The following is a 12,586-nucleotide window of genomic DNA, read 5'->3' on the forward strand; positions in this document are numbered from 1 at the left end:
CCAACAGCAGGTCAGGGGCCTGGGCTGGCTTTACAAACAACCGCAGTGAACTACAGTTTATAGCTTCCACTTCTGAGGGACCTCGAGTCTCGACATGTATTTAAAAAACTACCAAGTTTCAATTTCGACATAACTGCTTAAAAAATAAAAGAAAGCAGACTCTAAAACAGCTAGGATTGTTCTGATACAACATTTCTTAGGAAAACAGGCTTGTTGCAAAATATATGCCAAACGCTCCAACATTTATCTGATGACAATAGGGATGATGTCCTATTCCGTAATAATAGTTATTATAATCAAAATGTTATTTATACCCCACCCATCTAACTGAGTTGCTCCAGCAACTCTGGGTGGCTTCCAACATACAGTATATAAAAACATTTTAAAAAATTAAAAAATCTTTCCCTATACAGGGCTCACTTCAGATGTCTTCTAAAGGTGGTATAGTCACTTATATCTTTGGTCCGGGGGGGTCACATAACTCCATACCCTCCAGCATTTCTCTGATGAAAATAGAGACGTCCTAAGGAGAAGTGGGACATTCTGGGATCAAATCAGAAACCAGGACATCTTCTGTTAATCTGCCCCTGGAAAACAGGGACACTAGGAGGGTCTGCAGTAAACTACAGTTTATGGCCTCCATATATGGGGGCCTCAAGTCTCGACGCATACTAAAAAACTACTAAATTTCAAATTCGACACAATTGCTTAAAAAAAAAGTAAACAGACTCTAAAACAGACATTGTTGTTCTGAGACAATATTTCGTCTGCAAACAGGCTTGTTGCAAAATATATGCTTTATTTAGATGGTTTGCTTTTAGTTGGTTTTTTGTACCAGTATATTTGCAGAAGGAAAAGTTTATTTTACATTTCCATTGTTGTCCTTGATGTTAGAATAATTTTTTGGTAATGCTATGAGGCCTCGGTATGTCTCAATCTGGCCCTGGGCCTTGGTTTAGAGGCCTGCGGCTGAAGAATGAGTTCTGTGGGCCTGGTGTTTCTTAGAACCCTTTTGGATGTTGATCTGTATCAACATATCTTCACAGCTGAATGAATGAAACGTTATTGTTTAAAGCCATCCACCACCGCAATATAAATACAGCAAACAATCATTCTTGACATATTCCACAGATGACAGATATACAAAAGAAAACAGAAAAGTAATACTCTGCCCTCCCATATGAATCACACATTATCCCTCCACAATAAACTATAGAAGTGTTAAAAATACAACGAGCAAGTTGTATTCTCAGATGTTCCTTGTGCATGAAGTGAAAATGGGAACTGGAGTGAGTGTGACCATGTCAAAATAAAAAAAGCAAGTGAAGACACAGGAAACTTCCGGTTGTGTTGCACTTGACATTTGTTAGGTCTCAACCAAATCAACCTCATACCAGCAAGCCTGCAGGGCTATCCGCAGAAGAATATCATTCCATTTTAATTCACTAACCTACCTGGAAAAATAAAAATGAAATGTCAGCCCACTGCTTCTCGGGAGTGGTTTGCAAATTGCTGTTAAAATGTGAAAAGGTGGGAGTTATCCTCCCCTCTGCTCAGAGCAGCCCTATGCGCTGTGCTGTGCTCTGTGACTCTTCTGGGCATGCTTTCTTATTGAAAAGAGGCGAGCAAGCCTGTAGCATTAATTTGCGCAAGGAAGCAACAGGCAGCTCTTTCTATAGAGGGCTAATTTTGAGTCTCTGTATGGGGAGTTGGTGAACGCTCCTATCACACCTGCTAGGGCAGAATTACCCATTGCAACAGAGTTGGAAGGAGCTGAGAAATAAACCATGCACGATTGCAGCAGACAGCCCTCCTCTGTGGGTGAGCACTCACAGGAGTCTTTTTAAGTATTTTATTTCTGTTTATTTTTTTGTGGCACACTTACATGCCCGGCACTCAGTTTGGGACTTACTAGAGTAAGTGCATATCCACCCACCACGACGAAGTGACGTCTTTATGTTGCATTTGCTCAGTGGTTGCTGAAATCAGCTGGATACGGAAAGGGCCTTGTGCTGGAACAGTTGCTGGTTGACAGGAACCAACTTATTCTCTATCAATAAAACTAGAGGAAGTGGGGTGTAACGCCGCGTTTTGATTTGCAGAAGGGTATTGCCCAATAGCACAGACCCTGTGGGAGCCAGCAACTGTGTCAGATTTCTTTATTGCTGCCTCCCAGACCTATTTAGATTATTTTCCTAAGCCTAGGAGAAGAGTACATAACTAAACTGAAGTTGCCTGCTATGTTGTAGCAGGAGAAGTAGAAATGGAGGAACTGGTTGGAAGGCCAGAAGGTGAAATGGGGGTTGCCAACAAAGCACGGGCAATAAGTATCCAGAGTGCCCGTTTTTGAATTTACAAAATTGTAGGCCCCAGAACTATCTCCGTGATTGCATAGGGCATTTCTCTTTCGAAGCCAGGTATTATTTCATTGGGGGTGGGGGATTAAATACTGAAAAACTAAACAAAGCATTTCAATAACAGCCCTGCCAAATGACATTCACGTGCAGTGTTATTCCCTATATTTCACATTAGCAACTACGGCAAGGAGAGCGATTTGTGACAGCTCTGCAGTGTAGTCCACTGAAGATTGCAGGTTGGGGCAAAAGGGCTGTGTGGATTAGCCTAAGGGGGAGAGAATGGCTTACAACAAACCTACAATTATTATTACCGTATTTTCCCCCCCATAGGACGCACTTTTTCCCCTCCAAAAATGAAGGGGAAATGTGTGTGCGTCCTATGGGGCGAATGCAGGCTTCCGCTGAAGCCTGGAGAGCGAGAGGCATCGGTGCGCACCGACCCCTCTCGCTCTCCAGGCTTCAGGAAGCTATCCGCAAGCCTTGCAAGCCCGGTGGGAGTTCCCGCGGGCTCACAAGGCTGCGGGCAGCAGCCTGCAGCCCGAAGCACAGGGCGCCCTCCGGAGGGCTCCCCGTGCTTCGGGCGGGTGTGCGCAAGGCTTGGGGCGGCAGCCACAGCTGGGGGGGAAAATAAATTTTTTTTATTCATTCCCCCCCCAAAAAACGAGGTGCGTCCCATGGGCCGGTGCGCCCTATAGGACGAGAAATACGGTATACCTTGGCAGCAGTTTGAGGGTTGGGCTGAGGGGCTCAGAGAATAGCTTGCAAACAACCTTGCAGCATAGCCCACTGTTAATGTTACACTATTGCTGGTTGTGGGGCTGTGCTGAGTGACAGTACAGTGGTACCTCGGGTTAAGTACTTAATTCGTTCCGGAGGTCCGTTCTTCACCTGAAACTGTTCTTAACCTGAAGCACCACTTTAGCTAATGGGGCCTCCTGCTGCCGCCACGCCGCTGGAGCACGATTTCTGTTCTTATCCTGAAACAAAGTTCTTAACCTGAAGCACTATTTCTGGGTTAGCAGAGTCTGTAACCTGAAGCGTATGGAAGCTGAAGCATATGTAACCTGAGGTATCACTGTAGTTTATAACAGCTCTGCAGTGTAGTCCACAGTTAATGTTACAGGTCAGAGCTGGAACTGAGGCTGGTTTCGATTTTTAAGTCAAACATCCTCCATATTTATCTATTTTAGATATTTATATTCGACTGAATATTCATAATGTCTAAAATGTCCTGTAGTTTGCAGCAATCTGGTTCAATTGTCCCCTCAGTTTTCCTTCCCAGTCTAAGGGCTCATTCACACTTCTGCTTGTTCCATGCCTAGAAACCAGGAGTCCTAGAGGTTTTCTGCTTGCCCCATGCTTTCTCAGCATGGATCCGAGCAGTTTTGCATTTGCCCCACAGTTTTCCCCTGGAAAACACACGCTTTACCACTGAATCAGAACAAATGGCAATTCAAGGAAAACTCAGTTGCCATTTGGTCTGATTCAGCAGTAAACTTCAGGTTTTCCTGAGGAAAGTGGCAAGGCAGTTGGAGGTGTGGCGAAGCCCTCAATTTCATGCAGAAGCACTGTGCTCAGTTGACCTTTTTGCAGACAGGTTAAAGGTAAAGGGACCCCTGATTACACTTCTAAAAATAAAATAAAACCCCTTTCCTCCACACAAACTAAGATCCCAGTATGAAAGAGTAGTGACTCCCATTTTTGCTGCTGCCTGTTCTTTTTTGGGGAGGGTACCCATTGTCCATGTGCAGGCACACTAAAATGTTGACTTCCTCAATTGTTTTCTCTGGGCAGCTCTCAATTCCACATTGGTGAAGGTGTTGTTTTTTTTAAAAAAAGTTGTATTGCAAACCAGAAATTCGAGGCATGCATCTCTCTTCTGTTTTCACATCTCTGTGAGCTAGGCACAGCTTTCTGGGACAGCGAGCACAGCACCAATCGGATCCTGTGAAGGAACCAGAAAGCGAAGCCACCTTGGCCATTTTTGGCTGGGGAGGGGGAGGGTAAGCCCAGCAGCAAAGCAAACTGTTCACCTAATTCGCAAAGCTATAAATAAGTAAGCAAGCAAGTTGGCCGGGCCAGGAAAAAATGACCTTGCCCTCTGCTTTTGTTTTTGGCTAAGCAGCCCGCAAACCTTGACGCAAGACTGGCCCTGCAGCCAGATCAGTTGAATTGCCCCCTGCAACTACCTAGGGTAGTGCAATAGAGATTAGCTAAAACTTACACGTCTATCACAGGTGCTTCCAGGAAGCCCGCAAATACAACATGAAGTTACTGCCAGCACTCTTGCTTGCCAGTCTACATGATAACAGGTATTCGGAACAAGCTCTCGCTGAACCTGACCATTGCATCAAACCTTCACTGCAGAAGAGGGAGTTTCAGGAAGTTTTGCTTGCCAATTCAGAGTGCTTCTGGGGCAAGAAAAGTTGTACCGGCTGAAATTCTCTCTTCTGCTCAGCCATTAAAGGCACAAGGACCCAATCTTCTCTTGCTTTTGATGACGTTAGTTACTTAACTTGGTGTGCTCCTTAACTCCCATATCTATGGATGTATTCACAATAACAGATTGCTGCTGGAACTGCTGTGCAGTCCTGCTGCTCTAAGGCTTTTGCTTGGCCAGTGGTAGTTTGGTGTACAATGGATGCATGACCCAGCAGCAGTTGCATGCTGTTTTCCTTGGACTGCTTGAATAGTTCAGGAGTAGTATATAACTCCTGTTCTGCTGGGAAGAAATAGCTGTGCGATTCCCTGCTGTCATGCCATCACTCGGTACCTATTGCCAGGGGCAATGGAAGATCGTGCCTGGGATGAAAACAGGGAGAAAGAACAATAATGTGCTCCTCAGTGAAGCAAGTGGATAAAAATCTGTTAAAAATTACAGTGATCAGATTTTTAAAAACTAAACCTGAGAGGTTTAAACCCCACCCCACCCCAGTTTAAAGTTGGCATTTCACTCAGTTGTGTTAACAGTGCAATCATATTCATTGCACTGGGAGAGGCCGCCGATACCATATAACACCGGCAATACAGGACGGTAAACTAATTTAATAATTTAATAATCTGGTACACAGGCTGAGACCCTACCTGCCCGCGGACTGTCTCGCCAGAGTGATACATGCTCTGGTTATCTCTCACTTGGATTGCTGCAATGTGCTCTATGTGGAGCTACCTTTGAAGGTGACCCGGAAACTACAACTAATCCAAAATGCGGCAGCTAGACTGGTGACTGGGGGCGGCCGCCGAGACTATATAACACTGGTCTTGAAAAACCTACACTGGCTCCCAGTACGTTTCCGAGCACAATTCAAAGTGTTGGTGCTGACCTTTAAAGCCCTAAACGGCCTTGGTCCTGTATACCTGAAGGAGCGTCTCCACCCCCATCGTTCTGCCCGGACACTGAGGTCCAGCTCTGAGGGCCATCTGGCAGTTCCCTCACTGCGAGAAGTGAGGTTACAGGGAACCAGGCAGAGGGCCTTCTCGGTAGTGGTGCCCGCCCTGTGGAACACCCTCCCATCAGATGTCAAGGAAATAAACAACTATCTGACTTTTCGAAGACATCTGAAGGCAGCCCTGTTTAGGGAAGTTTTCAATGTTTGATATTTTATCATGTTTTTAATATTCTGTTGGGAGCCGCCCAGAGTGGCTGGGGAATAAATAATTTTGTTGTTGCTGCTGTTTGTTTGTGTGTTTGTTTGTTTGTTGTTATTCATGTCTACTCAGACATATGTACCACTGAATTGAGCTGGGCTTTCTCCCAGGTCGGTGGCCATAGGATTGCAGCCTGAAAATCTCTTTGTGATCGCAAACTCATTTAAAGTCAAATCTGACTTTAACATAAACCAGCGTGTTAAACAGAGCAATCCATACTGGGGCAGAGAACAGAGGGATAGGCTTGAGCGGAACAGTGAATCCACTGTCTGCTGCCCTACTGGCTTGTGCTGGTCAGGATAGCCTTTGCCAGCTCCAGGCTGGTGGTAGCGGTCCTGAAGATCAGGCCCTCAGGGGGATTCCCATGGCTTTAGATTCCATGGATTCCCCACCCAGAAAGGCACATTGCGGCCTTCTGCTGGCTACTGCTTTCCATCCATCTGGGTGGTACTGACATCACCACCACAGGGGAGGTCAGCAGAGAGGCAACTATGCGCCGTCCAGCCCCAGCCACATCAACATGGAGGGCGTGCATGCGTGTGTGCTAGAATTGCACCGCAAGTCTGCCTTTAAAAACCAAACCCATGTGTATGATGGCCAGATTCATTGTTCAGAAGAGGGGAGCTTCCACAGTTGCAGCGTACATGACAGCTATTAAAGGTGAAGGAATCCTATCAGCTTTTGCATCTGGCTGCCCTAGAGACAGGTAAACAAAAATCCATTCATTTTCACCATTGCTCATATTGTCTCTAAGCAATCAATCAATCAATCAATATGTCCAAAGGTGTTAGTTTATGCACCTAGATTATATAAAGGTTTTATTCTGTGTTAAACCAATTCATTTTAATTATCATGGTAGTCGTATAGTAATTATTATGGTAATATACATAGCCTTGTTCAGGTAGTATAACTTGCACAATAGGAAAAAAACACGTTTTAAATCAGTTGTTCAAATTGATACGTTTTTCTTGGTAATTACAGCATGGATCAAAATCGCATTTGTTTAACTCATCCACCCTGCGCTGATATGGTGGGGCAAACAGCGCGGGAGTAAAGTGTTTTGCTGTGGGACTTATTTCTTGAGGACTATCGCTTGAAAAGTTAGTTGCAAACGTGCCTCAATAATAAGGGTGTTTAAAAGTGATAAAAGTAGCGATTGACTCTCAGCACCACACCAACTCCCCGTCTCCCTCCGGAGCCCTTTATAGGGTTCCTTTGCCAAACGGGGGGGGGGGGGCGCAAACGGTGCCCGCCGAGTCCCAGGTCCGCAGGCTTCTTCCGCCTGCGGTTTTTAAAGGGTCCCCGCTTCGCTGCAGCGGTAGGACCCGATTTCCACGGAGCTGTCTCCTTCTGAGTTAGAGGGAATCCGCCATTGTCGAAGGCACCCTGTAATCAGGGTGTAGCAGTGAATTAAAAAGAGCCTACAACGTTCTTTTGCATTGCCCCTGCTGTCCTTGCATGTGGGTTTTCCCTCCGCTCTGACTTTGCTGATGCTCCTCTGTCTGTTCCTTTCCGATCCCAGCTTAGGCCTCTCTCAAGCGTTCAGCAGGCCTGCTGGATAGCATAGCAGTTTTGCAATATGAATACCCCACCCAGAATTGTCCCAGTGGGCAGGGCAGACTCGGTGACTTCAGCAGCACTTAGCAAATGAATGATGGGAACGGAGCGTCTCCATGCGCAGCCAAACACATGTGCATCTTGTCTAGCCCCACACATGCCCCGGAGCAGAGAAATGACTTTGAATGCTCAACAACCCAGTATTTTAGACTCCTTCCCCTCCTCCTGCAGTCACAAGACCTTGACAGCAGCCTGAGGAACGGGTAATGTTCTGAGACGCCACAAGGATCTCTGCGAAGAGAGTTGAGCTGCTGTAGCAAGCTCGGAAAGATAGAAGAAATAATACTTAGTTGCTCCTCACGCATGGAAAAAGGAAATGAAATATGGAAGGATATGGATAAGGTTGCCAAGGTATATACCAGACCCTGCTTTTGTATCATTAACAGCAGCTTGATCTGCAGACATTGGCAGGTTATAATGTTTATCACCGTCCTGTAAAAAGAAGCAGCTGCTTATTTCTGCAGAACAAGCTTCTGCTAAAGGTGCAGGGAACAGGCCAAGCCAGTTTTTTTCCCCTGGCCATTTGGCAACTTTAGTCTTCAAGGGACTTTCCGAATTATTTTTTAAAAAGATTTTATTCAAAAAGCATAAGGGCATATCTTCATTCCAAACATACCTCGGTTTCCATGCAACTTTAACTATCTTAGCTTTCCCTAAAGGATCCTGGAAATTGTTGCTTGCTGGTGTTCTGAGAATACTGTTGTCCGAAACCCTATTTCGTAGAAGTACAGTTCCTAGGATTGACTGGCAAGAGGAAATGAGTGTTGAATTCACTTGTGTGAACCCCAGTTTACTGCCAAAAGCATCATAACACATTCTTTTTTTTTTTTAAGGGGCTGGAACAGCGTAGCAGAAGAGCTTTTTTTTTTTAAGAAAAGATCAAAATGGTATGGGCAGGAGGGGATGTGTGGCTTATGCTGAATTTTGTAAATGGGACATTCAGATACTGTAAGCAATTTAAAAAATAAACTTTATCAGTGTTTTCCTCAAAGGGGTAAATCTGGATTAAATGGGGGAAATATAGGCTGGCATTTTGATGTCAATGATGTGTGGATGCTGTGAAAAATTTGCTTCCCTGAGGAGTACCCATCTCACAATAAAAACCCATCTGGAAGCACCTTTGGTATCAGGGAACAATCCTGTACATAGCAATCACCATTAAGAATGGACGTGCTAACTAAAAGAAGTATAAGATTTTTGTAGCAATAGTAATAAAAATATATTGTTTTTCAGGGCACTGAGAAAGTCTTTTGTTAGTTAAAGAAAAGGATTGTCTACAAACCCCCCGAGATGAGAATGTTCCAACTAAATTTGCTTGTTGACTGGCGTGATTGTGACATCAAAGGTGGCTTGGCCAATGGTAGAGAGGCAGCTTCCCCTTCCTTTTTGTGCTCTCTTCTCTGATGGTGGCAGTGTTGGGGGGCTTTTGTTGCATCCAGGGGTTAAGATCCATTGGGAGGGTGGAACTTCTGATCATCCTGGATGAGGAAACCTCCTTACTTCTCCCCATCAGGGGACTGAAGGCAATTGATCAGGGACCTCTTTTGGCCAGGAAGGGTGGTATGAGGGAGAAGGATTCAAAGCTCCCTGAAGCAAACTTGGCATAGGCCGCCCTGATCTCACAAATGCATGTCGGTTGGTTGATTTTAAAGCAGGGGTGGAAGAAGAGAGGAAATGCTGGTTAGCCCTGTCATCTTTGTCCCAAAAGCCTCTTTATCTGATGTTGTCCAAGACTGGCTGCACCTCAGAGAGCTTATGCAAAAAGGAGACAATTGAGCCTTCTGTCTTCTACCAACTCCCTCTCTCTGCAAGGCATTCTGCACATGGATCTCACAGTTGCAGCTCGCTTTTTTAATATACCCTAGAAAGTTTAGGAGGAAGTGAAAGAAAGAGCTGAGTGGGGGCGATTTGGGTTCCACGTTGCTCCTTCCATGCCCTTGGAAGTCTAGTCTAGTCCTATTAGCAAGTTTCCTATATGCTGCCCTAAATCTTTTTGACCTTTCCCCGCAATTCTTCTGCACCTTCCTGCAGTCCCAGACCCTCATTTTGTTCTCTTCCTTTGCCCTCCAGCCTTATGTCTCAGTGGCCCAGCAGATGGCACCCCCAAGTCCCAGTGGCAGCAGCAACAACAACAGCAGCAGCAGCAGCAGCGGGCCAGGCGGCGGAGGCGGCGGAGGGGACCAGCTGAGCAAAACAAATCTCTACATCCGGGGCTTGCACCCGGGTACCACAGACCAGGACCTTGTCAAGCTGTGCCAACCGTAAGTTACTGGGACGAAGAGACCCGGGAGGGCGGTGTCATGCTGTAAACGGAAGCTGAAAAGAACCGGGTCAATAATTTATTGCCCTCCCAACCGTCTCCATGGCAACCCCTCCTCCCCACCCCGAGTGAAAACCCCAGTCTTAGAGAAGATGCTTTCATCAGCCCCTCTAAGGTCAGGGTTCTCAAATGGAGGCATTAGCATTTAAGCCGCCCAAAACGTATTCCCTGCAAGAGAGTAAACAGCTTTCAGAGATTCCTCCTATGCTTAAAAGGGGTGGGGGCTACTAAGTTAGATCCAGCGGGACCTCATGGGCCAACAGGAGGGATTTTAGGGGAAGCAACAACGACAAGAGATCCAGTAATATCACTGCAGCTGACAGCATGCTGGATAGCTCAGCTGGTTAGAGCGTGGCGCTGATAACGCCAAGATTGCATGGGACAGCTGCATTTTCCTGCATTACAGGAGATCGGACTAGATCATCCTCAGGGTCCCTTCCAGTTCTTCAGTTCTGTGATTCTGTGTGGATTAGGAGGAGAAAGGATCAAAAGGATCGAGACTTAGGGGTTGGGGGTTGGTTTGTGGCCAAAGGAGGTTGCTATAGGGAAATCCGCTAAATCAGTAAGGAAGCCTTAGTTACAGTAGGTCAGGGCAGGGCAGATCCAGGTCATGCTTGCTTATTAGAGCAAACAGAGAATTAGAGCAATTCTGCTGCTGCCTACAGATCTCCCGTTGCCTTTTTGTGTGTGTGTGTGCTCTTCTGGTTTATTTTCCCTCTTGACTCTCTACACCTTTGCCTCGCCCCTCCCTTCAACTAAACTGGAGCCAAGTCATCAGTGGATAGGTTGGCTGGCACTTTGCCTCCTGGCCCATTGAAGGCACTCCACGTGGAGAGGTCATGGGGCTAGAAGATGCACAAACTGCTTTCGGCCGTGCCGTTTGCACCTTTCCAATGAGGCCCAGTCCTTAAATGCGAGGAAGGCAAACGGGCAGAATGGAATCTGTATCCTGACCTCCAGTCCAGGCTTTACAGTCCCCACCAACCCATCGTGAAGGGGAGCACCTCCATGCACAACAAGCTGTTTTAACTATGGTTATATATTTATTTAGGATGCGGGTGGCGCTGTGGTCTAAACCACAGGGCCTAGGGCTTGCCAATCAGAAGGTTGGTGGTTCGAATCCCCACAACGGGGTGAGCTCCCATTGTTCGGTTCCAGCTCCTGCCCACCTAGCAGTTCAAAAGCACGTCAAGTGCAAGTAGATAAATAGGTACCGCTCCGGTGGGAAGGTAAACTGTTCTGGTTCGCCAGATGCAGCTTAGTCATGCTGGCCACATGACCTGGAAGCTGTCTGCGGACAAACGCCGGCTTCCTCGGCCTATAGAGTGAGATGAGCGCCGCAACCCCAGAGTCGTCCGTGACTGGGCCTAACGGTCAGGTGTCCCTTTACCTTTATAACAAAACCACTCCCTTGCCCCCGCCACCCCAAAATCAGATTTAATGTGGAAAGGAAAATGCCAGGATAACCCACTGGAAAGTGCACTATAGCAATTACTTGATGCAGTGTCACATAGCCTCCCAGCAAACTCTATGCAAGCAAATCAGGATGAATGCTTCATAAGCAGGTTGTCTGGAAGCAACCCATATTTGAGACCCTGCAACCCTTGTGGCATAACATGCCTCCTGGTGAGCGCACCTCCTTGCCCCAGCAATTGAGGGAGCCGGGGCTGTGCGACGTCAGCAGGCTGCGTGCAGACGCTGCGGGGAGGGGGTTGCACTCAAGACATCAGCACACCCTGCTGATGTGTTATGCACATGCCCCGTTGTTTGCGGTGTGACACAAGCACACCTCTTGGAGTGCGCACATGGCTGCCAGGGAATTTTGAGGGGGGCCGGCCCCTTCCTTGAAATCTTTTTTGGGGCCCTGCCAGATGGGACGCCTGCCTGCCAGTGGTGACCTTCAGGCAATCTTGTTACCCATCACCAATGCTCCAAGGACATGTTGTTGTTTAGTCCGACTCTTCGTGACCCCCTGGACCAGAGCACGCCAGGCACTCCTGTCTTCCACTGCCTCCCGCAGTTTGGTCAAACTCATGCTGGTAGCTTCGAGAACACTGCCCAACCATCTCGTCCTCTGTCATCCCCTTCTCCTTGTGCCCTCCATCTTTCCCAACATCAGGGTCTTTTCCAGGGAGTCTTCTCTTCTCACGAGGTGGCCAAAGTATTGGAGCCTCAGCTTCAGGATCTGTCCTTCCAGTGAGCCCTCAGGGCTGATTTCCTGAAGAATGGAGAGGTTTGATCTTCTTGCAGTCCATGGGACTCTCAAGAGTCTCCTCCAGCACCATAATTCAAAAGCATCAATTCTTTGGCGATCAGCCTTCTTTATGGTCCATCTCTCACTTCCATGCATTACTACTGGGAAAACCATAGCTTTAACTATACGCACCTTTGTTGGCAAGGTGATGTCTCTGCTTTTTAAGGTGCTGTCTAGGTTTGTCATTGCTTTTCTCCCAAGAAGCAGGCGTCTTTTAATTTCGTGGCTGCTGTCACCGTCTGCAGTGATCATGGAGCCCAAGAAAGTAAAATCTCTCACTGCCTCCATTTCTTCCCCTTCTATTTGCCAGGAGGTGATGGGACCAGTGGCCATGATCTTTGTTTTTTTGACTTGGAGCTTCAGACCATATTTTGCGCTCTCCTCTTTCAC

The 12,586-nt window shown here is 46.8% G+C and overlaps 1 protein-coding gene across 3 annotated transcripts in view; it reads left to right on the forward strand.

The window, feature by feature from the left end:
* Positions 1-12,586, forward strand: part of RBMS2 (RNA binding motif single stranded interacting protein 2) — a 90,814-nt gene that overhangs the window by 52,757 nt on the left and 25,471 nt on the right. For 2 of the 3 annotated variants that reach the window (XM_083599424.1, XM_083599423.1), the window contains one exon: positions 9,693-9,883. In XM_083599424.1, coding sequence (XP_083455550.1) covers positions 9,717-9,883 — 167 coding nt within the window. In that variant the 5' untranslated portion in view covers positions 9,693-9,716. Of the gene's footprint in view, positions 1-8,883; positions 9,146-9,692; positions 9,884-12,586 lie in introns of those variants that run through there. The other variant, XM_083599422.1, reaches the window with a different exon arrangement.

Source organism: Podarcis filfolensis, assembly GCF_964270895.1.
Source record: "Podarcis filfolensis genome assembly, chromosome: 2".
Lineage (NCBI taxonomy): Eukaryota > Metazoa > Chordata > Lepidosauria > Squamata > Lacertidae > Podarcis > Podarcis filfolensis.